This window comes from Struthio camelus, chromosome 2 (assembly GCF_040807025.1).
Source record: "Struthio camelus isolate bStrCam1 chromosome 2, bStrCam1.hap1, whole genome shotgun sequence".
NCBI lineage: Eukaryota > Metazoa > Chordata > Aves > Struthioniformes > Struthionidae > Struthio > Struthio camelus.
Window position 1 is genome coordinate 51,610,080 of NC_090943.1, and position 27,218 is coordinate 51,637,297.

Here is a 27,218-nt window from a genome sequence, read left to right on the forward strand (position 1 = left end):
ATTTGATATACTAAGTTATACAACTTCTAGATTAAAATTTTAGAGATTTTCTATAATTTTTGATCCTGAAAAAATAACAGTGTATTAAGCCAACACAGAAAAAATTCATTGTTTTATACTCACTACAAACCGTCCATCAAGTATACCATAGCAGGCTGGACAGGCCAAAGAATTCCCTCCGAAAAACGTTAATATATTTCTTCAAAAAAACTCAGAGCTAATCCCTATTTGAACAAATTAATTTAAAATAATTGTTACTTACATATCCCAGTTGGCGGCTGCACGCAGCTGCTGTATTAATACTGGAAACTACAATTTAAAGAAGATACATAAACATTAGTGATTTTCAGGGACTTAATATGCCTCAGTGATATTTAAAAAACAACAAAATACCAGTTATTATGTAAAAATGTATTTGGATAGCATTTGCAAAAAGTACCGCAGCAAAATACTGTGGATATTGCTAACCATGTTGATTTAAACAAAAAGTGATGGCAATTTTTTTTGTTTTAAATATTCCAGTCTTAAACTAAATGCTAAACTTGTATCAGTGTATTAAAGAAATATTATTTTACTTACAAATACCACCATACACAGCAAAAGCTGTGTTGCTATCATCTGCAAACACAGATTATCATATAATATTATCCAACAAGTTTGAGCAACAAAACTTATTTTTGTTAATTCTCACAAAAATAATTGACAAATACTAGAATATATGCTAGAAAAATACTTTAAAACAGACTCTTAAGAGCATGCTCTCTGAAACGGTGCTTAATGCAAGTTCTACTGTTTGTTCTGAAGAAATATTTTCTTGTTATTCTTTATGGAGATATGGCCAAATAAAGTTACTTTAACAATTCAAACATGCACTTTTTTCAATTGGTCTTTTCTGTCACACACTTAATGATTTACAAAGACTGTAACATTTCATCACACATATTTTCAAACTCTCCATCAAGGGTAGAAACGATTTAAAAAAATACCACCATTTTACAAACCACAAGTCACAAGTAAGAGGATGTGAAATCTAAGAGAAAGAGTTGATTTCCGTCAGCTCCTTTAAAAAACCTGACATGGAATTTCATAAGCGTTTTTCATTGTTTTGTATTTAATTTGCTGTACTATTTTGGTCAGTACAACAATGGTTTCTTGAAATAGAACTAAAAGCAGCCGGTTTTTGCTACAATGACAAGTATGTGAAACATGGTGATTCCTTCAGAGCTTTATTATTTACCAGCTGAGAGCTCATTAGCCTGCCTGCAACTTCCTTATGGACAGCCACAGTGCACAAGTAATACAGTAAATTCAGTTTAGAACGTGCTGCTGCTGTATTCTTCTCAGTGGAATCAAGCAGTGAACACAATTGTTGCAAGAAGTCATTCCAGTCCATGTCTTTCATAGATAATAATTTCTCAGCTAATGATAAGAAACAAACAAGGTAATAAATCTTTAACATGCTAGAATAAAATGTCACAATGAATAAAAGGCATTTCAAAATTTGAATCTAATCATACTTTTAGTATTTAAAATATTTTTAAATGTTGTTATAATAGGTACAAAGCATAAAAAGGCAGCAATAAATACATCAACACAGTTTTGAAAATGGAACTCTGCTAACTCTTCAGGCTTTATTTAGTTAAGTAAATACTGATTGGCATTGCATTTAAGAAAGGAAGTTGTTTTTAATCCTTAATCACTCTTAATTTTTAATAAGAAAACGGAATTTCATTAAAGATGAGGCAAAAACTAGCCAAAGTCAGTGAAATCTACTCAGAATCAACTGCAATAAATTTAAAATGTGTATATTTATTCACATACATATGTATATGTATCCATCTGTTTAAGTCTTAGTAGTATCAGAACACACATGGCTTGAACAGGAAGACAAAAATCAACAGCCTTTAGGACAATTAGCATAAACGTGCTTTGCAAATCTCTGATCACTGTAGGAGAAAAGAGAATTTTCAAAGGCTTCCTTACTAGTCTCAAGGGTTAAGCTCAGTCCACTTTAATAACAGTAATAAATTCAAACTGAAGGAATGTATTAAGTGATCTGCCATCCCGACATGCTCCTAATATGGAATATTTAAGAGTTTGTCTTCTGTCTTTTACACCAGTTTTATACATAAGTAACAACACTGACTAATGAAGGCAATTCTAATTCTAAGGTGAAAAGAGTTTTATATTTCAGGCATCTATCTTAATTTTGATACTGCTTTTAATCATAAAGAAAAAAGGCTGATAGGCAGCATCAGATTAATTATCTTCTAAAAGGACCAGAAAACTGTCCAGAAAAAAAGCTGTGACCCTGAAAATATTACAACCACAAAAAACATTGTCCCATATTAAGTAAATAAAGCCAATAAAAGACCTCAGAACATCAGACTGATGATTGAGGTGCTTAAAATCAATATGCAATAAAAAGCTAACCCCTTAGGCACCCCAGTCTGAGCATTTTCGCCAAGGGCTTTATCCTATATAAAATATTTTCTTCTACTACAATTTTGACTGGGATACTGGAAACATTGTGCTCAATTCCAACTATAAGTTTGGTTTTTTAAAAAAAAAAAATAACTCTACTGAAAAAAGAAAAGGAACTCGATTATCTCTAGGAAGAGGCACTATCTGAATTCTATGATGAATAGATTTTTCGCTGAAATCCCTCTTTAAGCATAGTAAAGGCTAACAATACTTCCCTAAATAGACCGAAGAAAACGTTCCAAGGGAAGAAACGTTATACTCATGACAACGACAACCCTTTTGTTTTTTAGAAATAATAGCCTTACTAGATATTAGAAAAAAAAAATAACTCTACATTACTATTAAGGAACATTTCATCATTACAGGTGGGATTAGCAAGGCCGCCTACTACTGGTTGACTGACACTGCACATTTTCAGATTCTGTTTTCCTTTGCTTCTATCAAATTTTAATCTGGTTAAACACTTCAGCTACAATGCCTCAGTTATTTTCAAAAACACTACAAATACAAATATGCTGGTTTGTTACCATCTTATTTTAAAAGGCTTTTGAGCATGGGCATGTAACTGAATAGGGTAGAAGAGAGAGAAAGTGAGTATATCCGAAAAATCTACTCAAAATTGGTCTAGCTATAAACATTATGTATGCAGAAAAACAATTATGAATTCTCCTTTGCATTGTGGCAACTCATCATCTACAAAGGGAGGCTACAGGTCTTGTGATAGAATGTTACACAACCATATGCAGAACTTACAAGTTTTAACAACTTCAGCAGCACCATACCTGAATGTGCTGGTATATGCAAAGTTTTCAAGTCACACCTAACTGGCATTGGCTTCATTATCTGGAAAGAGTAAACACACACATTACGACTTGACTCTCTCTACATGTCTTAATGCATTTCAGAAAGTTTTTAAGTAGTTCAACACAAAACCACGAAGATACAAGAACAGTACAAGATGGCTGCACTCTTCATTATTGAAGCATTTTCAATTATTTTCTGCTGCGTATTTCTTTCAAGTAGATATTTGAGATTTAACACAACCCTTGGGTATAGTTACATCGTTAGTCTTTCCACGTAACTGATTTTTCTAATGAGAAAACAAAATGTTTGGGTTTTTTTCAGTTTAAATTCTTTATTTCACTTCTGTGCAAAAGCATCGCTTAATTTTTAAAAGCTACTGAAAAGATTTAGTCCAATATGAAGCTGAGACCCTATGAAATGTTTAAGTGAATCATTACCATACAGTATATACACACATATATCAGACCATTCCAGTATATGAAAACTCATATTTACACAGACCAATCCTTTGTCAGATATACTTTTTTCACAATACATCATTTCGTGGTACATCAGATTGGACAGCTGCTCAGACACTGTACACTGAGTGTTATTTTCAGCAGCTAAAGCATACACAGAAGATAACTGCATAGTGGAGTTTAAGTCTTTGACACACAAAGCCTAGGCATGAATAAAGCTTTTCTTCTAAAAGAGGCCTTCAACTCCATGGGTTGGCAAAACAAAGAATTTTTATTATATAAACCAATGTATCTGCCATGGTGGCTTTTAAAGTTCTGCCAGCAGCTGGTAGGTCTTTTTCCAGGAGATTAAATCACAAGCTCTTCAGCGTTACTAGATGTCAGTATTGTCCTTTAGTTTTAAGACTGCGAAGTATGCAATGACTGATTATGTGTTCCTAGAATTTAGTGGGCTGTTTTGCATCGATTCAGAGCCTGGCACCGCACGGTAAAGAGATCAGTCTCAGCGTCTCATATTAGTATTCAAACCCCTCCTGATCTCATTTCTTGTAGTAAGAAGAAAAGTAGAAAAGGGCTAAGGCTTTATGAGGCAGAACTTAGAATTAACAGAGGTGGCATTCAAATGCATCATTAGCTCTCCAATTCTCCACTGGCAACAATGTCCCCCACTTTCACCTCAGACATTAAAAGAGGAGAGGGGGAGAGGGCGAGGGCACGCGCTACTTACGCTAAAGCAACAATTATAACACTCTTCTAGTGAGCTAGCTATTCACTTCAATGCAAAATAATGTTTTTCCTACACCTGCCACTTACTCAGTAAAGTGGCTAGAATAACTACTTTTTGCAGACAGAAACAAAAGGAAGACTAAGGGGGTTCTTGTCAATCATTCCTTCTACCAATACTGCTCGTATGCCCACGCACACACATTACATGGTACCAGCCGTGTAGACCTCTGATTCTTTTGGGCCTGCACCTTCCTCTTGGCACCAAATAAGTCTCTGCTCAAGAGACTCCTTACAAACTGCAGTTTCCCACATCAGAATCTACCGGACAGCAATTGGATGAACATTTCTTGTAACTTCAGGTTGTCTTTCCCAGAGAAAAAAGTTCATGTTTATAAGAAACATGATTATGTCTAAACTTTATAGAGTAACAAAAGTTATTCTGTAAAGGTCTAACCCTTAATGTAAAAGCCTTTACAGACAGCTTTATTTTGAGTGTACCAAGACACCCGGGAAGTTTTGTTTTAATAACTATTCTTTACATGAACACAAGTTATCAGAAGACACATCTCTGAAAGCACAGAATGGAGCATTAAATAGCTTCCATTCCACGTAGGAAATTCTTTAATATTAAATCCCAAAATAAATTAATTCTCCCAATTAGCAATACAATAGCACTATAAAAGACTGCCAAAAACTTGCATGAGAGCTTGCCAGATAACTGGGTGGAACTATTTCAGAACGAGAATTATAAAATACAGGAAAGGAGTTTCACCCTGATTAAAGTTTTATCTGCAAAAATAGCCTCACCCACAAGTTCCTGAATCTAATATTTTATTTTGCTATACCTTTGGATTGTCAATGATCGGTGTTATGATAAGATCAGATTCAGTGTAAATGAGCTCTTTCAGTGTTGACTCCATATCCTGCTGACTTGAGCACGTATTTTTAGCCTAGAACAAGAACAAAGGGTTTTTTTTTTTTTTTTTTTAAATAAAGTTAGCTGGGGACGGGGTGGGAGGCAGGGCACATGTAGGGTATCTTTGTTTATCCCTGCAATATTTTCTGTAAACATACCCCACAGTGTGGCCATGTAAATATCTGATATTCTGAATTACTTTTCATTTGTGTAGTGGCACATGGGGCTTAGACTTCCTAACTAGAAATCAGGATAAATTCCTAACTAGAAATCAGGCATGTAGGAGGAAACACTCCCAGTACAAAGAGCTTGCAACCTAAATTTCAAAAAGTAGATTAAGAAAATAGCGTTATTCTCCCCCCACCTTTTTTTGTAAAGCCCATTAAAGCCAACTGTCATAGACTCCAGGCTAAAAATTTAACCATGAAGATACCACTACCCCACTATTATTTTTTGACTCACCTTTGTCAAGTATGACTCTCTTTGGGGAGAATTTTGGATTGGGGCAATAGTAGCGTCACTTATTTCTACTGCAGTGCTAGTTCTAGGAGTGGGACGAGAACTTAAACAACAGTAAAACAAAAACAACAAAAAAAAAGAACAAAGAGCACATTAAGTTTCACTGCAAAACTACAATTCTTTTTTTGAAACCTTCATACCATATGGTAAACGGTCAAAGGCGACAGGCACAAATGTTATACCTGCTCCACCAACTTCCTGACTTTAGATATGTCCTAACCAGGTTAGGATTTGTTTGCTGGTTAGAAATGGGAAGGATTGGGGTATTCTGGTTAAATGCCTTTAGATTGTTTTTCCACCCATGCTCAGTTCTCTAAACTCAATGACAAAACATTACTATCTTATCTCCTAATATTTAATGTGTCACCAAACAACATCCCAAGAAAATTAATTTGACAAAATCGCAATTTACTTTATGTTATTCTCTTCTGACTGCCAACTTTTTGAAAATTAACGGATACTAAAACTGACTGATTTTGGTATATGAATGTGAGCTGCGTTAAGTTTTCAAATCCTTCTTAAAAAAAAAGAAAAAAAAACTTTGTCTGCTGATTAGAAGAGGGGGAAAAAAGGAGAGACTAGAACAATGCAGGTCTGCAGTTTTAATAAAGTCGCTACTGGACCCATTACTGATGGTATGCACTACGTATTTAAAATCAACATTAGAATTATTTAAATCAGCAGGCTCAGGATCTGTGATTTAAACAACAACTTTAATTTCATTTAGTGCTTGTTTTTTTAGCTTTCTAGTCAATTTTCTCGTTTTTGTTTTCTTTTTCTGATAACTGAATCTCCAATTTGCAACCAAATGTATACATTACCTTGATTACCTTTTGCTAATCAAGAAAACACATCAATTTGAACATACTCATTAAATCAATCATCAAGTAATTAACAGTTGTTCTCATTTTTTTATTTTTATTATGTTAAAAATAGCATGATTTTTGTATTTTGACAGAAAATTAAATATAAAAGGCATGATTAAGTGGTACTTAAATATTGTCTACTAACTAAATAAAACTACATATGATATGCTAATTCTTAGGGTTAAAAAAGAAAAATCAGAATCTGCTTAGAAGTTTAACTTCCTAATTTAAAAAGGTATGATTTGTATTTAGGAGACTGAAAGACTTATTCTAGGTTCCTACATGCTTGAGAAGATGCAGAATTATAAAATATGTTTTTTTTCCCAAACCTAATTTGTATTTATACATGTTTGAAAGGCAGAAGACAAACTTGCTTACTTTTCCAGTTCTCAGCTGCCTTCTCAACTCTAAGTGGTAGAAGTGATCCCTGAACTGAACTAACTGAAATAGATAAGATCTATTCTCTTTGCACATGTGGAAGAAGTTATGGCTATCAAAAGCTGATTCATCACTTCAGCAGATAGGTAAACTCTGCTGTTAATTGCCAGGTCAGCAACTTCCTTCCACTTCAATGTTTTAAAATGTTAGCAGGTAATACATACTGCTTTGAGAAGTTAAATCACTCAAGCAAAGACTTTTTCACTAAAGAATATAGAATTTTACAGTATTACATTTCAAATTTCATATTTAAATGTACTCATCATAAATAAAATACATTGCTCTTACATCTACACTATTATCTATTCTCACTCCCGATAGAATTTGGGACACGTTGTTATAACAAGTGTTTGTAATGCCAGTGCAGATTTCTTCTCAACAGACTCCTAAAACAAGAAGCAAATGCCATTTTAAATGACTAATAGTATTGTTTTAGCTGTGATGGTATAAGGCTGTAAGTCAGATGAAAGTCATATTTTATTAAACCAACCAAAATAACTGTAAAATAGAAACACTATCATGCACAAAAGCCCTATTTCAGATTATGCAAGACGGCTGAAAAAGCACTTAATTTTAAACTAAAATTTCTGCTTGATGAGTACAAGAACAAAACCTATTTTAACCAGAAAATGTGTTTGGCTTAACAGCTAGTACAATGTTTCAGAATCAGGCCTGAACTGAAGCAGATCATTGTTACACCAAGCACTATTTCTTATTAAAACCTACTGTAGTACTTAGATTGTTACCAATAGTTTGCAACAAACAGCTGCAGGTAGCATTTTTAGTGTATCTTAAGCTGAATGCAGTAGAACTTTTTTTTTTTTTTTAAATATATCTCAAGTTAGAAAGAAAGAAAAAAAAGTTCTCAATAAAGTCTTCTGTTTATCCAAACAGCTAAGAAACCAAAAGACTTTACTTACAAAACCAGTGTCACAAAGCAGTAACAACATTGCTTTAACTGCTCTTCAAAAGTGTCTTAACATTAGGCTGCCGATATAAAATTCAAAAGAAAACACTATAACAAAATGTTACATACAGAACAATAAAATATCTGAGAAGATAGAAGAAACATATACGGACTTTCAAGTGTTTTCTAATTGTTCTTTTGATTTTCATACCTGAGGAGAAATAGGGATTCATTTGATTCACCATCAGCTGCACTTTTCGGCCGCAGTTCTGTCAGATTTTCTACTGAGAAGAGACCATGAATTTGCATTCAGAGGTTAAAAAGAAATAAAACGTAGGAGATAAGTATATTGGTGAGATCAAGAGACTGACAATTCACAGGACATAAAATAACTTAAAATAATACAATGAATAATATTACCTATTTTGAAAGAACTGCTAGGCAGCTTATTATCTGTTCTTGAGGATGACAGGTTATCTAGATCTTTATGAGTATCTACTGTCTCCTTGACATCCCAAGGTACATATGACTCCGCGTCTTCACTACTGTTTAATAGAAGATATTACACACATTAAAAAAAGAGATCATACCTGTTATTTGTTGCAATTATTAACATAGGATTTAAGTATTATTCTCACAGACTGGAATCCTGTTGTGGTACATCCTTCACAAATATTTTGTATGTCAATAACATCAATTATAGCAAACAAGCTTTTAGCAAGTGACTTGACTTACGGAATGTTAATAATTCTCCAGCTTCCTCACAGAACTTGCATGCAAGCAACTAGAAAAGCTAAATCTATAACATCAGACCTATAGGGAAATACTAAAAGCTATAAAGACACCCTTCAATCTTCACAGGACAAAGTCACAGCAAACATACATTTAATAAGGAAGTCTGTAATCTAGATTACGATCAATAAAAATTACCACTTTTCTGTTTAAGGATTGACATGTCGCATTTAATTGGAAGGGATTTGGGGTTTATTTTTTGTTTTGTTTTTTGTTTTTTAAATACACTCTCAGCTATTCACATGGCACTGGGTCACATAACCTTCCTTAAGGGTCTCTAGAATACCAAACATTACATCTGCTACTGTGAAGAAAATAGCTATATGATCCTATCTGGAAAGGAAAACATATAAGGCTTCATTTGCATTTCAAGTCCCCCTCTCAGGTTTGTCAGTTTTGTCAATTACATACATACCTACAATACCTCAGTGGATATTTCAGAGGCATTAGAAAGCCCTGAAGAGTACTGTCAAATAGCCCAATGCTTTTAAGAGATTAAGATCCTTCCAATTCCCAGAGAATTCCTTTAAGATGACCATTGTGGTGGCAGCTGACATAAATCTCACTAATGCTTCTAATAAATTCTTATTTTGCGGTATGAACTTTAAATCTTGATTCTTTATCTACCTTGGGAGCACAAGAGGTAATAAAATCAAAAGGCAGTGAGCAATGTCTCAAGCTAGAACAAACACTACTACCAGAAATACTACAGCACTGTTATCTGAAACAGGGAATTAAACAACACAAGAGATTATAAGAATAGATATAACACAGAAGCACTCAACATTCAAAGAGGGTTACTCTGTTTTCAGAGTAATTCCCTGCATTGGAACCTAAACTGTCTTTCAAATATTTGGAAAAAATGTTCATAACAAAAAATACCAACACCTTAAAACACCCGCCTCAAAAACATCTCCCCCAAAAACACCCCTCCTCCAAAATCTCAGTAAGATAACAGAAGCTCTGAAGAAGCCTAACTATGTTAACGCATAGAGCCCATTTTCACAAAAGGCTTTGGGATTTTGTGAACATAGCAGGGTAGAATACTATAAATTTAGGGGGAAAAAAAGCCATTAGATTAATGCTTGAAGCAAAGAAAATGGGTCAGCTGCATTTGCAAGGATGTTAGGCTGAAACACACAAATCCAGGATACTGTACTGATAGGCTTTGCAATGTTCTAAGCCTTAATGCATAAAAACAAACAAAAGGTTTCAGTGAAACAGGGATAACATTGACCCATATTTATAAAACTCTCCAAGAGCTTTCAAAGAACAGTATTAATAAGTCTAATTACTATGCATCTTTATTATATAAACAAATAAATGAAGATGGGAGCAGTTAGTTTATCTCAGCAAGAAGTTTTAATGCATTCTATACCCAACGAAGAATGAATTTGTTGAATACAGACTCTGTAATACACTAATAGGATAATACAACTCCTAAACATCCAAAACCGTCCATTGAATGGTGTAAAATTCCATTGACCAGATTAGTTAACAACATGAAAATCCTAAGCGAAATTTTCACAGAAAAATCATGACTACCAGAAAGTAAGTATTTATAAAAATTTATAAAAATGTATGTTCATTTATAGTTATTACAAAAGAAATTTCCCTTGAACTTACAGTACCTTGAGCTTATGTTCTGACTGTGTGCAGAATCACTATCGCAACAGCTAAGGGAGCCTTTCCAGAATGGATGCTGCAATAGGTCTGTCCAGTTCAGCCTTTTGAAAAACAACAAACCAACTGAAAAAGCAGTGACAGAATACAGTGACATAAAGAGATACGAGGCTAAGTTTTGAACACAATGGCACTATATACGGACTAACTGACCCCATCTTTCACTTTTATTTGGTCAAAGTTCTCTTACTGGAGAAACTTTTTGCCTCACATCAAAATGGAAGAGGCACACAACGCAGAAGGACAAGACAAAGAACACAGGAAACTGCACAGCCAGGCCCAGCATTTAAGTTACCTGAATTACCCTATTGGGTAATTGGATAATCTTACGTTATTTAACAATTTAAGTATAGCATCTATAAATAAAAGCTTTGTAAAAATAGATAAGTCCATTCCTCTAGAAAAGCAAAGCCATCTAGATTTAAAACTGCCCATTATTTCTGTTACAAAGTTGTCTATTTAGCACGACCAACACAAATATTTAATCAAAACATTAATTCTGTACATCTTTGCATGAGAAAAAACACACTATGTTCCTTTATGTGAAGAATGAAAAGGTTTTTGCATTCTTTTCAATCTAGAAAATACTATACATGTAGTATCATAGCAGTGATTTTTTTCTGGAGATGAAAAATGTTGATGTAAACAATTATCATAGATTGGATACTTTACCTTTTCTGGGGATCCTTTTGAAGCAAGCCATCAAGCAAACTAATGAACTCTGCAGAAGGTTTCTGAAAAGCAGAACCTGTAAACAGAAGCACTTAAGAAGATATGCATTCAGCAACAAAAGCCAAGACTATTGTCCCACAGTGTAGGCCAAATCATTACCTGCAGATTACACTAGAACAGTTTCAATAATAACAGTAATTTCACAAAAAAAGAGTATAAGGAATCCTAAATAAAGATTCTTTGTATTTCAAAGGATCCTCAAAAAAGAAAAGTGATCACCGAACTAATTAAAATTGTTTATAATATACAAGAAAAAAGAAAAGTTATCCTCCAATTAACAAATTTGTAGTTACAGAAGAAATTTTTAGTAACTAGTGAAATAATTGGAATTATCCAAATAACTGTTTCCTGTACTGCACAAAAAATTACCCAATTTACAAATATCTGTCCACAAAACATATTAACGCTTCTTTCATAACAACTTCCCATTAGCTCCAATGAAAATAATGTTTGAAGCTTACAGGAAGTGTGGTCCATACGCTACTAATTATTCAAAGCATTTAATACAGTCCAATAAAATATTTCAAATTTTAAAGTTATCAAACAAATAAATGGGTAGTCTTAAACAGATGATAAGCACCAACCGATTCAGAAACGTATTTCAATACGTGATATTCTAGCACCACACTGCAATTGCCAGTTTCCTCAGCAATGAGAGAACCTAAACATTTTGTTAAATTATCCATGGATTGTTTCAAAAGGCTCTGCTTTTTCTTTTTCACTTTTGGTACAAATATATGAGGAGCTAAGAGGAGCATTTATCCTGTACTGATGAAGTTGAGAAAAACAAACAAACAAAAAAATTGTAGTTTATGCCTTGCCCAAGAAGGGACAAAAGAGAATCACAAAGCTGTTAGCAAGAAGTAAAAGGGAGTGGAAAGGCACTTCAACCAAAATTAAATCTATTGCAACTGTGACAAGTAAAAGAACTATTATTACACGCTGTTTCTCAAAACTGGTTTTCATAACTCTTATCTAACTGACAAAAACTGTTTCTGAGAGATCAAAACTATGAAATTCAACTTACCCACTTCAAAAACAAAATATCCATTAGTATGAAAACACGTAACAAAAATTGTATTCTAACAGTGACTGTTTTCACTACATTACTATCAGCTGAAAAGAGCCGCCAATACTGAAGTGCCTCCATAAATATCACTGATGCCCAGAACGACAGAGTTCAAAAAATTTCACTTCAGAACGCAGATTTACTTTTAATTCTTTAATAAATTCTTAATTCTTTAAACATTAAGTCTGTTTGTCGAGCTAGAAATAAGCATTCATCATTAAAGGAGAAAGTTAATATCAAAGGAAGGCCAGCATTAACATTCACATTCTCAGAAGAAACATTGCAAAATAAAACTTTAACTTCGTAAGTATTATTCTGATTTGACCCATTTAATCATAACAGAACGTTACCCTTTGGTCTAGGTGGCAACGGATCTTCATATAAAATCTTTTCAATTAATTCAGCAAAGCTGTCCGAGAAGAACGGTGGTCTTCCTACAGACAAAAAGAAGTTTATTGGCAGTTCAGTCAGGCTTCAAAATGATTGTCAGGTGTAATGATGTATGATGAGCTCATTTTCCTAAGGAAATGTCAAAAGAAATAAACCTTCAGTCTGAACTCCATTTACAAAGTTCACTTGTCAATTTAAATATAAAACCTTGGATTACATTCTTCTACCATGAACAGCAGAAGAGATCAAGGACAGAACAGGCACCTAAGGTGGCTTGCTGGAGGTCACTAATTGTAGCTCTGTGCAAATCAGCAATAAGGCAGAAATAGAAAGTCTAGGCAGAAATCTCAACATCTGAATAGCTATGCTGATCCAATAGACCAGCATATTGTCTAAGACTTCAGAAGACTGCACTAGATTTCCCTTTTATGGTGAAGCTTCCCTTCCAACTGCAGCCAATGCTAACGGTCACTTTATCTGCAGGAAGGCCAATAACTCTAGCGTTATACTAGTGAACCAGTTTTCTCTTTCAAGGATTAACCAGAGTTTAATACTGAAGAGAGTAAAAACATAATATCAGAATGTGAATATGGTTATAATTTTAAGTCTTAACATTTGAGCATAGGTGGTTAATATCATAGTCAGATCTCAGTTAAAAGCGTTATTCAACACTATTACTTCAGTTGATTATTTTATAAAGAGCTCATTAAGACCTTATTAAAAAAAAACAACATAAAAGTACGTTTGGTATAATCTTCAAGAAATCTTTAACACCTATCATAAATTTTTCTGTCTTAACTTCCCAGAGAGTTGACCAGAATTTACATTGGGACAACAACTTATGTTTTCATTATCACATACGTCAAATAGACACACAAACTTACAACCTGAGAACATTTCGTAAAGTAAACAGCCCAAGGACCACAGATCACTGGATTTGGAGAAGTCTTCTCCCCTTATTGCTTCTGGAGCTGTGTATAATGGAGAGCCTACAAAATACAGGATGTGCAATGCACTTGATTACTCATTCAGCATCTATCCTGTTCAACACTTTAAACTTGTCTCCACGCGAAGATATTCCTAACTCACTAAAAACAAGAAAGATTACTTAAATTCAGTATTTCAATTTTGACAGAATCTCTTCCTCTCTCTATTTGTACTGAATTATTTAGGATTATAGAAACTATTTTATTGTTTGTTTCACCTCCATTACTCATCTTGGTTTGTGCCATGTTGTCCTAGCACAATAATTAAAGTGAGGAGCGTTTTAATGTACCTTGACAGATCCAGAGCCAAGCAAATTGAGCAGATGGTAGGCCAACATAATTCTCATGTGAAGAACAAATATAATTGTGTTATTTCAGGTTCAAAAAAATAAATAAAATTAAGGTGTCCCAAGAAATAAAATTCCAAGGAATTAGAAAACTGTCACAAAAATCAAGGTAGCTGGCAAACTGGATCATTGATCTAAAATAGTTGTAGCTATTTTCACACTGAAACAGCGTGAAAACGTTACCTATCAAATTGTAGCAGCTTATCTGCAAAACCTTAACACAGAAAAAGAAATAGGCAGCAGTTCCCACCTAGACAGTAACCAGTTTCTTTAAGATCTCTACAAAAATTGCACAAACTCAGCAAAAATGTCAATTTCATAGTCCTTCAGAAAGCTTATTTTGGTTTTTTTTGTTCTTAGGGTGGTTTTTTTTTTTTTTTTTAAAGTAAGGATAGGTCATAACCATACACATCAAGACAGCTGCTCTGAAAGGCAACAGGAAAGAGATTAGATTTGTATTTCTTCCTGAATAAGGATCTCTTCTTGCTCTTAGTACTTCCAGTATGAACTTTAGCAGGAGATCGTGAAGCATTAAGAAAGCGCTCTCTGTTTGCATAAATTATTGCCAAGAATTCCATTGCTCCTGATACCAACAATCACTATGACACACCATTACCTTGGAAAGATAAGTCTGTCAGTCCAAGATACTGACTATTAAAAGATTTTGAACATTAAAAATCAAGACTCTTGATTTTTTTCATACTATGTGATGAAAAACACTAAATAGCATTTGGAGCCTACTGTATTTGCATGGATCTGTCCATTGAAATTGAAGTGTAGTAACCTTTATATTTAGGAATGATCACCTTTTTGTGATCAAAAAAAAAAGGTACTGAAAGAGTCAATCCTCAAACTAGAAATTATATGGATCACATATCAAAAAGGACACTGGAAATCTTAGGTCAATAAAATCATGAAAGACAATCTCTTAACGACTGTTAAGGGGATACCTAAGAGCAATGCAAAGTCTCTAATGAAAGAAACAGTAGTCTGTGCAGTACTTACTGAACTTTGTATGTTTAACATGAAGTTAACAGAATTCAGTCCTAGACCCTACAGAGAAGACCTGATGTGTATACTTTTTGAAAATTCGTAAATAATTCCATAGCTCTAATTTGTCTGAGACAAAACATCATTTCTAAAACACCTTCTCTTTGCTTTATCATACTTCCAATAACAGTTATTTCCTTGTTTTCCAGTTACTGCTCTGTAACTGGGCACAAAACTTTTAAAGTACGCTATTTCCTTTAACTCATTTTTTTTGCATATGCTGCCCTATATCAACAAAGTAATAGAAATTAAACTGGCTTTCCTAAATCATGAAATTGTAACTCTGAATTTCCCTCATTTAAAATTTTTTCCTCAGTCTTGAAATTCTATTATTTGTACTTAGCTGACTATATGAGAAATGCATGAAGGTCCGAAGGTATTGCATACTAATAGAAAAAGTAAAACTGTGCAAAAAGTAAGCAGGTAAGCAAGAATTAAGTCTCCTCGGCAAACCCAAATCAAGAATTAATAGTTTCAATTAACTTGCTACCTTGAACCATTTCAGATCTTTTTCATATAACTCACTCTAGTTTGGGTTTTTGATGGGATTCTTTTAATTCTTGAAATTTTGTTTTTCCTTCCACAATGCAAAAAGTATCAAGAACAGTTTACAAGCTATCGAAAACTCACTCACTGTCACGACAGAAAGTTTGTACAATAAACTGCATTGCTGGGATGTGATGTCAGGCTGCAAAAGGCAATTCAGAATAAGCCACTTCCAACTATACAGTTATGTTAAAACTTCACAGGCTGCATTACACTCATTTAACCTCTCAACCCCTATACCTGATCACCTGCATTTGAGCTTCAATCTAAAGATAACCTGAAGTCGATTGAGAACAAGCAGTAAAGGTCAGGAGCGACTATTCTATCACACACCATAAGACAGACAGAAATGTACTTTTCCAGCTCTTAGCTAAACTTGGTTTTGTAAAACATAGAATTCAGAGCATATTCAGATCGTATGCTAGTTTCTTCTCTTTCTAATCAGGTCCAAGTGCTGTTTCCTATTTTCTCCGTATGTTATGATACCTCTGAACAGTATTGCTTAAGTAAAATCCTGCTTTTGAGCTTACTTAAAAAATTCTCCATATGTAGAATTTGTAAAATCTGTTTACAGAAACCTTACAGATCACGCTTTCCGTTGCCAGCGCAGAAGTAAATACATTAATCCTTACAAATGATCACACAATGGAAGGAAGGGTATTTAACAAACTTCTCCATAATTGCACAAAGTTTAACTGTTAATTACTCAGGTTCTCTAGAAATTTTAAACCCCTCAAAAGAACAACGAACAACCATCATATTTCAAATTTTCCTCTCAAAACTACTTAAAACAAAAGCTTTTTTCAACTTTCAATCTGTCCCCCTGGTTTGAGTTAATTTTGGTTAATAAGAACACATATTGTACCTTGGAATCTATTTTTCAGGTATCTTTGTGGAGTGCTTTCACTGATATCTCCCCCTCCTTCCTCAGATCCAACTAAAGCAAAAAATTCTTCCAAGTTTTCACCGTCTGCCTTAGCCAAGCAAAAATTACTAAATTTCAGGGTGCCAGGCCCTTCCAGCAGGATCTAGAAGAATAAACATAATCCAAAACATGAGTATCAGGTTTTAAAATTGATGACTGCTGAAATTTCCAGTACAAATTTAAAAAAAAAAAAAATTGAAATCATGCAAGTATATGTAGAGAGATGGTCACTGTTATATACGAATGCACTGAAAAGTTTGAGTCAATATTAAGTCTTTTTTCCCCCTCTTACGACCAAAAGTTAGAGAAGAAGCTCACAATAGAACTCTCAGAGGTTTACTCTTTATTAAACATAAACGAACCATGAGGTTACCAAAGGAAAGACAGTAAAAAGAAACACTGCTTCATTTGAGGAAAGTGCAAAAAATAGTGAATATTTCTAATTTTATTTGGCAGAAAATTTCAAAGATTTTGGCCAATGCTCATACAGTTTCTTCCACATAGTCACTGTCTATTCTTAGGGTAAAGAAAACTTCACAGTCCCCAACATACTGTCTGAAGAGATAGCCCATTCAGGCAGATGGATCAAAAGCAGTCTCACTTTGGAATGCTATTTTTTGTTCAAAGGAGTACTTTACAGCTCCATTCTTCTTCAGAAGAATAAAACCACATCTCCATTATGTTTTATTCATATATTTACTTTCTACTCATCAACCTCTAAGTTTTATAGAAAATTCAGGGAGGAGGGCAACTTGATCACTTAAGGAGTTACAGTCAAGAACAGAATTACTGTTAAGCAAAACTTTTGGTCATAATTACATTCTGGTTACTACATAAATTGAAATAAAAGAAACCACAGACTGACAAAACTATGCATAAATTCCACATATGCATAAATACAAAACCAGAAAGTACATAAGGATTTGTAGTCTTGTTTTACACAAGAGTAGGGTAGTAATTTAAATAATGTATGAAAATAGCATAGGAGGTTATTTACAAAGGAAATTTATTTAATTTCGCTCTTTCAAAATACTCTTCATAGTTCTCTGCAGCATGATAGGTTAGATACAAAACCCAGGTTATTTGCTGTAGGATTAAGAATGGAAATCCTTCATTAATTCATATCAGTATACCAGTTCAGTACAGCAGCTCAAAAAGAATTATCATATTCTGTCAAACAGACAACAGCGAAAGAAATCAAATCAATCACAAACTATTCAAGTTATGGACTCGTCTCTCATTGTGTCCACATTTATTGCAAAGCTCAATAGGCTTCCAGCTAGAGGTAAGCCTCTCACCAATAGCACAATGGAAATAATTAAGTGTTGATGACATACAAATTAACAGGGCATGTCCACTATTAATCATATTCTTGGGTTACCTTTCCTGGCGTCAGTTCACAAAAGATAATTCCAAGATTATGAATATGGTGTAAACCAGTAATTAAATCAACACCAAATTCTCTCACTACATCTTCAGGTAGATGTTCGTCTTGAGCAATAACCGATTCCAGAGAACCACCTGAAATATGTTTACACATAAGTCATCAATTGCATATAAAGAAGAGGCCATGTAAAAGGCATTATATAAGCCTTTTCAGAAGACATCAGGCAAAAATCATTAACAGTAACTACTAAAAACAGTTCTTAGTCTTCAACTTCTTGAGACTATACAACAGTTACAAGTTCCAAGATGTACAGAAATAATCTGTTTCTAAGACTGTGACAAAAATCTTAATTTTGACTACAATTACACCAAGTGCATGACTGTAAAAATACTTTAATATTGCTTTATTTTACACAGAAAACAGAAGGAAAGCAACCCAGAGACTGTGTCATGTAACATTGTAATAGTACCCTCGGGGTTTATCAGCTTCCTTATCCAGATCACAACCTCATGAGTTAATAGAACAGATGATACCAAGAATAAGCTATCACCTTTAAGAACAGGCACTAAAACCAATGACATCAATTTTCCTATTTCTGTTGCCTATGAAGTCAGCGGAAAACTGTAGTTCCATTCTGGGGGTCCAGAGGTCAACATTATCTAGCAGAGAGATTCTTTGTTTATTCTTCACACACACTTCTGTCCAAACGTCTCTTTCCCTGTCTCATTTCTTGTGTGCCCGAGTTTGTTTATCTACTCATTTTTTTAAAAAGCAACCCAGGACTAAACTTTCACTTTCCAGGTTTCTCATACAAATCCCAGCTTCCTAGCCCAGCAAGTCCTATGCTTAACCTCTCTGGACTTCTCATCCCAACATTCCCAGTTTCCTTCAAACCCAGGTTATGTTTCTGATCACATTACATCCACAAAGCCTTCCTTCTCCCTCACATGTGCTATATTACCCATATCCTTCCCTGCGCTTCACATCCACTGTCTATGCTTCTCTCCATTGATTCTTACAGTTTCTCTGTCCTGGCAAAATACATTTCTTTATCCAACCCCCAATACCTGCTTCCTCACATCCCACTGATTCTCAGGCATGTCATCAGATTCATCCTGTTTGAGTCACTGCTGTCCTGACTGTTCATAGAACTCTGACTTCTCCCAATCCCGTTTTCTACAAGCTCATTGCTCAACCAGTCTCTTCCCTGTCCCAGTTTCCTGTCCTAAATTCCCATCTCCCCTAGATCCCATTCCTCTTCCTCATACATCCTTCCACGACTCCTTTACCCGGCCTGTTGCCCTGAGACCTCAATTTGTATTTCCAAAATAATCTATGGGTTTTCTGGGTTATCTATGATTCATATCTTAGCCAAATTTTACAGCTTTTTACAAGGATGACACAAAGTTTAATCGCCTGAATGAAAGCAGGGTATCAGGAAGAGTTTTGCATAGGAAAACATACTCGATCTTTTATTCCAAATCACATAATAGATTTTCCTGAGCCTTTTTCCTCTGCCCAGTAATTTCTTTCAGAGGATAACAAGCCTAAAAGGTCTGTCATCACAATATTCTTCAAATTATTCAACAATGCTGAATCTTAACATTTTATTTCCAGGTCTCTCTTATGCTGTTCAGGAAACCAGTCATTCCTTTAAAATCAATCTGATACTAAATAACTAAATCTTAGTAAAGGATTTTCCATCACATGCAATTATTACTTTTTTAAACGTATTTTAGAAGACTGCATATTAAATAATCCCATAATATGCCAAAATACATAGAGAGAAAAATTGTGAAACTAACAGAAGTATACAGTATCTGATAAAAGAAACCCACGTTTGTCACCTGAAGACAAGCAAGAGATATCCTCCACATAAACGGTGGAATGCATTTTCCACATTTTAAAAGCAACTTTCAAGGCTCTACAAACTGAGGAAGAAATCCACAGCTTATTCTATTTATAAGTATGTAAGCTTCAAAACATTAGTCTAAAGTTAGAAAAATGCTTCCAAAAGCACAAACACTTTTTATATATACAGAGAACACTCAAATATCTGATCATTAACTTATCCACCCTTCTCATATTTGGATCTGAATATTTGCTGTGGAGAAATTGTTATACAAAGTCTCTAGTAAGTGCCCATTAAATAAATGTTTAGCTTTTGAGCTAGTCTTACCTGTGCATAATTCCACTACAAGCCAGAGATGGTTGCTTGTTTCATACCATTCATGAAATGTCACTATATTCTTATGTCTGATTTCATGAGTTAGACGAACCTAAAACAAAGTTCTTAATGTAGTAAATTGAGGAGGAAAAAAAAAAAAAAAAAGACAGCCATATTTTTTCCCCCCCTCACATCCAAATAATCATAATACAACATTACTCTAGATCAACTGCTTGTTCCTGCTTGTTCTCCGATCTTTTTCCCATGCACTAAAAAAGGTGATAATGATCCTCTAACATGTAACTAGAGTAATGATAACTTTACCCACAGACCTTGCCCAACTTATCCATTTTCAAAACTATAGGAAAGCTCCCCAATCGCTTAAAAATAGACATTGTAGATTTATAAACACTACTTAAACTTTTTGTATCCCTAAATAGTAACATATCAATCCAAATTTCACACAAACTTGAATTCCTATGTTCTTTTTCAGTGATAAGTCAAGTGTGAAACAATAGAGTGAGTACAGTAAGAAAAATTTTCTCTTCATCCTTAATCTTATCAGGCAAGAGCAATCATTAACGGTGTCTGGCTATCATACCCAGACTGCTCAATTTCTGCGGAAATAATACAAGATACATGAATAATTTCTGTGTCTTGTCAGAGTGGTAACAGGAGGTCTGATGGTTTTCTAAGAGGACTGTAAAGTAATGAAACTGAAATGTATAAAATCTAAACTGTTTATGGTAGAAAAATTTCCTGCGCTTCAAAGAACAAAAGGCTTAATTTGAACAAACTCATAATCACTTAATATCATTGAAACAATGGGAGGGAATAGTAAACAAAATATATCTACTGGAAAACGAAAATATCTGAAATATTTAACTGTATCAACTACAGTTTATTTTCCAGGAAGTATTGTAAGTTTAAAACTTTTACAAGCCAAAACTGATTTATCTTAAATGCTATTTCTTCATCAAAAATAATTTCTTCTTGGTAGGTATGAAAATGATTATTTCCTGAAAGCTGCTACTGTGACAGGATTTGCACAACAGAGAACAAAGTAAAGTAAACCATTACATGATTGTAACTATATTTACAACAGGTTCTCTGACAGGGCATAGAAACGGTAAGCCTCTCAACAAATGTGTTTAGTCTTGCAATTTAAAAAACAGTAAAACCACCTGAGATACTGAAATAAAAATATTTTTTAAAAACCTCCATTTACAATCCAGGGGTTCGAAAGCTTAAAAAGCTGATATAAATGGTTACAAACTCCATGTAAAGAAGTATCCACTTTTTTTTCTTTCTTTTTTTTTTTTTAAACATGTTATCTATCCTATCAGGATTTTGGAATCTGTATCTTTTCCCATACGTAGCAGGAAAACCAGTTCTTACCCAGTTTGTTATTTCAGCTCTTTTGCATTTATCAGTGCAAAGAATGGCAACAAAATTAATTGTTCCTTTTCTTCTTCCTTTATAAACAACTGTCTTGTTTCCTCTTCCTATCTCTTCATACAAAATAAAGTTCTCCATGCTTAAGGGTGCTTCACCGGCAACAGTTTGGAAAGGTTGTCATACCTTTAAGGAAGAAGGCGGGGGGGGGGGAGAGAGAGAAAAAAAAAAGCATTTAAATTTAATTACTACTGGTGTATTGTATGTACCTTTCCAGCTCTTAAAATAGGAATTTTCCACTTCCAAAGCTCTTAACACATGTAAAAGTTACAGCGGGCCCAGTAACTACAGATTCTAAATATTTTATCTGTAAATAAAAATCATACTACAAAGTTTAAAATTGCTTGTTCTATATAAAACTCCCATCCAAATGAAAACTTGTAAACTGAAAGATTTGTCAAAAAAAAAAAAAAAACACAAGACATTCCTGCCCAAGAACTTTTTAGGTAAACATGCCTCTACAACTTTTCACCACATAATTTAAACCTATCAAATAACTGATTTAGTCAATGAAACTGAAATATATAGAGCTTTGTGAGAATTAGTATTCCTACCAACACTAACCTCAACCTAGCTTTTTCTGTTAAATTCTTCATACTAAGTCCTATACCATAGAAACTATTTCTTGCAGATAAAAACTATGCAATATTGTTGGCCATTGCTGCATTGTGGGAGTCAGGGAGTTCGGCAGGAAAAGTTTAATTCTGCAACTATCATGTTTGTCTCTAGAATTTTATCTGCTTCAATTTATGTACTGAAACAACTGAAACATTTGTCATTTGTTGCAAACCCAGGCACCTTTACATTTAAATAGTTAGATTTTTTCATAAAAGTCTGATTTGTTCTTTTGTTATACAAGATTTTTTCCCTCAGAATATTTTGAGCAATGGGAGAACCAATGGCAAATATCAAAGCAACTATAATACATGAACTAAGAGTGATGCATCACTAGGCCATTCCATTGGATTAAGAGCAGGATTTATTGCTACTGGCTCCCCAACAGCTTCCTCATACTACACTCTTCCAACTCCAGGCTGACTTCATATTCAGTGCCCACTTCTTCCAAATACCAGTTTAATTAATGCTGAGCCACTTGGAGTTGCACGTTTTCACCTCCACACCACTTTTTACATTTTGTTTATGAAACTGTTGTTCCCCCTCACCTCCACAACAAGACCAAGTCTCAGTATAGCTATCTTACAACCATAGAAAAACAGCATAATGGAGAGGGCAGCGCAGCAACAAATACAATCAGCAAGGATGGAGAGCTAGGGCTGTTTAAGCATTACTACTGTCAAATGCCTAATCCCAAACCAAGAACTCAATTTCACTTTAACTCTTCCGTGAGACACAAAGCTCCCAGAGTGATAGACAAATCAAAGACTAAAAAGAAGACTAGGGAATTCGCAAGTTCTCAGACAAGACTTCGGATGAAAAGCGTGAAATGAGAAGAAGTCAGAAGGTGTCATTGTGCCTCCATGGAAAAACTTTGGTGTGCTCACATCTCACAAACTGTGTTCTGCTCCTTACATCTCAAGGAGGATGAAATGGAGCTAGAAAACGTACAAGAAACAATAACTGATATGATCAAAGACAGGGGTAACTGCCTTACAAGAGATTGAGAAGGCTGGACCACTCCAATTTGAAAGGAAAGCTGAGGGTTAGAAAGTCACAAGGGTGACAAATAAGGTGAACGCAGAACCGCTTTTCACCAAATCCCACAAAACTAGATGTAGGTAGCATTTACTCAAACTAGTATAAGACTGATTCAAAACAGGTAAAGAAAATACTTCTTCACACAGTAAAGAATGAACTTCTGGAATTTGTTGCCAAAGAACATTGGCAGAGCGAATAGTTATCAGCAGGTTCAAAAAGGAGTTGCACAAATTCACACAGATATCAAAAAGCCTACATAGGGAAATACTTTCTAAAATATTTTATACAATAATTTTAGATGTTGGGCAATTATGAGAGGAAAACAGCCAGACTCACCTGCTCTCCCTAACTAGCACCCGCTATTGCCACAGTCAGAGACAGACTACTGGGCCAAATGGACTATTATTGTGACACAGTAGATTTTTTTTTCCCCTTAACAAATCCAAAGAGACTTATGTTAGCATTTTTTATCATCAAGTTAGCTGAGCAACATATTAATTTAGTATACGGGGAACACAGAATAACTCAATAAACTCAAGGCCAAAACAAAAGTTTGACAAAGAACTGTCATTAGGTTTAATCAAGATCATATTTGTATCTCACAAAAAACCTCTTTAATCAAGGAAAGGATTTTTAAAGGTTTTGTGCTGAAATGTAAGCAATTAAATCTACATGCATCTATCACTAAAAGACTGATTCTTGCCACAGCATCAGCCAGGCACCACAGTATAACCCAGATGATCCAGAATCTGCAATGTAAGTATGAAATCTATGATTCTAGGATTTCTCTTACAGAAGGCAATTACTGAGGGCAGAGGTCATCTTCCCCAAAGAAGAATCTCACCATTACAATTCAAAGGCCTGGAGATTCATACCGTAAGTTAGTTTCATTTTATCTACTACACAAATGGCAAGATATGACAAGATCCAGCCAGTACAACATAGGAAGGAAAATGCTTTTTCTTCAGTTATCGATGAGAACAAGGCAATTATGCAATGATCAGTTTGCCAAACATTCCAAAATAAGGTACAAACATATAGTATCATGACAGAAGGGGTTCTCCACTTTCTTACCTCCGTTCTCCAATTCTTGTAATTATTGCACCACCCCTTACGTTCTTTCTCTGGGCAACATAAAAAAAAGACAAAAGAAAATTATCTTCCTCTACCATACAAAGATTCCAGAACAGTGATGCCATAGAAACGCATCCAACAAAAGAGATGGCCATCCCACTGCTCACCCCCACAATTTACACAGCCACAGGCCCTTCCTTGCAATTCTTTCCCAAGGATTCTTCAAACTTGTCTTGTGCATCTGATCAAATGACTGAAGCAGATGCACATTAAATGGATGGAAGGCACCTTTTGCTGGTATATGAAAGGCAGTATTATCCCACATGACAAACCACACAAACATATGCTAGGCTTAATGACCAGGCACAGATATATCTGATTACCTGACAAGAGAAAGACCACTGACACGCAAATGCACCCTGGGACATGCAGGTCATGGTCACAGGACAAGGAGGCCTTCATTGCCACCTCACGACAGCAAGGCGCATGCAGATAAAGTCTGCTATTAGCTCTGCAAAAGGCTATAGGAAAACGAGGAGCAGATGCAGTCTTGCATCCCCAAATCTCAACAGTAATGGCTACCCATTATTATTCAATATACAAACCCATAGAGTAAGTCTCTTTATAAAGAGAGAAACTTTCAACAACTGGAGCACCTTCGTTGGCTTTGACATAAAACACCATGAACATCAAAGAGATAAAGGAAAAACACAAAACACAAAAATTGAAAAGAAGCATCTCAAAGAAGGTGAGATGGCTGCTGTGGCAGCCCGCCACAACACTACCAGTAATTAAACAGGCCTGAAACTACAAAAGGACCTAATGCAGTGGACTGCAATTACAGAGGGAACTATACTGGCTCTAGCCAGAATATAGGATCAGGACATGAAGGACATGTTTCCAAAAACATTCCCTTCTTCCTTTGGTGGCAGGGGCCAGAACACCCTGATTCAAGTAGCGTGCATAGGGTTGGAAATCAGAGCTCACTCAGAAGATGCCAACTTGGAAGGCCCAAGGCACTGTGCTCCAACCGACAGGACACAACAGCCTCGAGGCCCACCCCCAGCAGCAGTGAGGAAGCCGTAAGTCATGCCACCCCGAGCCGCAGGTCTCGAGCCTCTCGGAAGTCCTTATGCCAGCGTGGGTGCGCCCCACACCAGACCCCTCCGGACCTGTCTGCCCTCCAACCTGCGTGCTGCGGTGTGTGAGCGGGGACGGGCAGAGGCAGGCGGCAGCCGGCTGAGCAGCCCCCCAAACCGCGGCTCCTCAGCACGGCCTCTGCCAGGGAGCGGGAGGCGTCTCGCCCAGGGCGCAGAGGCAGAGCCAGGCTCGCGAGGACCGTTAAGCGAGGACCGTTAAGCACGCGCGGGGAGAGGAGCGGCCGTACCCGAACGGCAGGCAAGGAGGCAATATTGCTATTGCCACGGCGCCGCCATCAACAGAAATCCACAGAGCCCCGCCCCCGAGGCGGAGTCTCCCATGCCGCAGCGTGGGGGAGGAGGGACTTGGATGTGCGTGAAGGGGAAACTTGACTGTAAACACCAGAAAACACAGCCAGTGAAAGAGGCGCCGACACAAAAGCCGGATAAAATCAGATAACTTGTTTTTTTTCCCCCTAACTTTAGCAAGAAAACTCCGCCAAGTACCACGCGGGACTGTCGTCTCTCCCCCCCTCACCTTTCGCGTGGTTCCCACCGCGCCCCCGTATCCAGGATACGGGGCCCGACGCCGGAAACAGAGCGGAGCCGCGATTGGGCGAGGAAGGCTACGTCAGAGCGCGTTCGCTGCGCCCCTGCCGGAGGCGGAGGGGGGGGAGTGTTCCCGGATGTTGCGGAGCTGGGCCGCAGAGGGAGGGGGCGGTGCCTCGGCTGGGAGGGGGTTGGGGGGAGGTGGCGAGGGTGATGGGAGGGGTCTGGGGCGAGCACGTGCCTGGCAGGGTGGGGCGCCTTGTTGCCAGGCAACCGCCAGTCGTGGGGTTAACGAGCGGGGGCGAGGGCGGCCGGGCGGGCCCGGGGATGTGGTGCGGGGCGAGCGGCGGGTTGGCAGCGGCGAGCGGTCGTGCCCGGGGGCTCCGGGGGCTGCTTCGCTCTCGGTGGCCCTTGGAAAACATACTGCCTGGTTATACGGCGTTAAACCTGCGCGGGTCTAGCGGTGTTGAAAACAGCGCCTCGCGTTGTGACGCCTCGCTGCGGAGCCCTTTACTGGGAGAAGATTTAGCCCGTAGCGCAGGTGTTTTCCATTTTTAGCAGTGAAGTGGAGTTTTCTTGTTAATTTTTCACCTGAGGGTGGTCCGGTATTGTTTTTTCTTTCTCTTTTGTTACAAGGCCTCTGGAAAAAAAAAAAAAAAGCCGAACAAGTGACCTGACTTCCATTGGTGTCACAAAACACTTCACAGCTTCAGGCATGTCTTTCTAAGGAAAGTTTTAAAGGATTATGTTTTGTCAGTTGTCCCACCTTCACCTTACCCTCCTAACAACTTCTGAACTCGTTGATCCATTTCAATCAGATTTGATAAAGGAAATAGTATTCCTAACAGGAAGGACTGGATGTTTCTTTATGTTGCATGACAAGAGATGGTCAGATACTGTCCCCCCTTTGCGGAAGAGATTTTGGTATGGACTTAACCCTTTTTTTTTTAAATACTTTTAAAAAAAACACTACTTGAGAGAGGGATGTTGGAAAGTAGTGCACTGCAAGAAACACTTTCAATTTTGTTGCATACCTTTCGGAGGCTGTCGCCACGAAGCAGAAATCTAGAGGTAACGAGGCTTCGTAGTGACACAGCTCAGCAAACCGTCATTTGGTGACAGCTCACGTGTAGAAGAGTTTCGTAGAGGGTCT

The 27,218-nt window shown here is 36.3% G+C and overlaps 1 protein-coding gene across 2 annotated transcripts in view; it reads right to left on the bottom strand.

Moving 5' to 3' along the window:
• The window catches only part of ULK4 (unc-51 like kinase 4), a 257,771-nt gene extending 231,922 nt beyond the window's left edge, over positions 1-25,849 (bottom strand). Inside the window, exons 1-17 of one of the 2 annotated variants that reach the window (XM_068935673.1) lie at positions 25,765-25,849; positions 24,378-24,427; positions 21,591-21,773; positions 20,205-20,304; positions 18,020-18,159; positions 16,579-16,741; positions 13,672-13,773; positions 12,745-12,828; positions 11,266-11,341; positions 10,542-10,637; positions 8,539-8,663; positions 8,330-8,399; positions 5,851-5,950; positions 5,318-5,422; positions 3,267-3,327; positions 1,238-1,419; positions 263-309 (exon numbers count right to left, since the gene is read on the bottom strand). In XM_068935673.1, the coding sequence (XP_068791774.1) occupies positions 263-309; positions 1,238-1,419; positions 3,267-3,327; positions 5,318-5,422; positions 5,851-5,950; positions 8,330-8,399; positions 8,539-8,663; positions 10,542-10,637; positions 11,266-11,341; positions 12,745-12,828; positions 13,672-13,773; positions 16,579-16,741; positions 18,020-18,159; positions 20,205-20,304; positions 21,591-21,728 (1,589 nt within the window). In that variant the 5' untranslated portion in view covers positions 21,729-21,773; positions 24,378-24,427; positions 25,765-25,849. Of the gene's footprint in view, positions 1-262; positions 310-1,237; positions 1,420-3,266; positions 3,328-5,317; positions 5,423-5,850; positions 5,951-8,329; positions 8,403-8,538; positions 8,664-10,541; positions 10,638-11,265; positions 11,342-12,744; positions 12,829-13,671; positions 13,774-16,578; positions 16,742-18,019; positions 18,160-20,204; positions 20,305-21,590; positions 21,774-24,377; positions 24,428-25,764 lie in introns of both variants that reach the window. The other variant, XM_068935672.1, reaches the window with a different exon arrangement.
• Between the last annotated feature and the right edge of the window lie 1,369 nt (positions 25,850-27,218).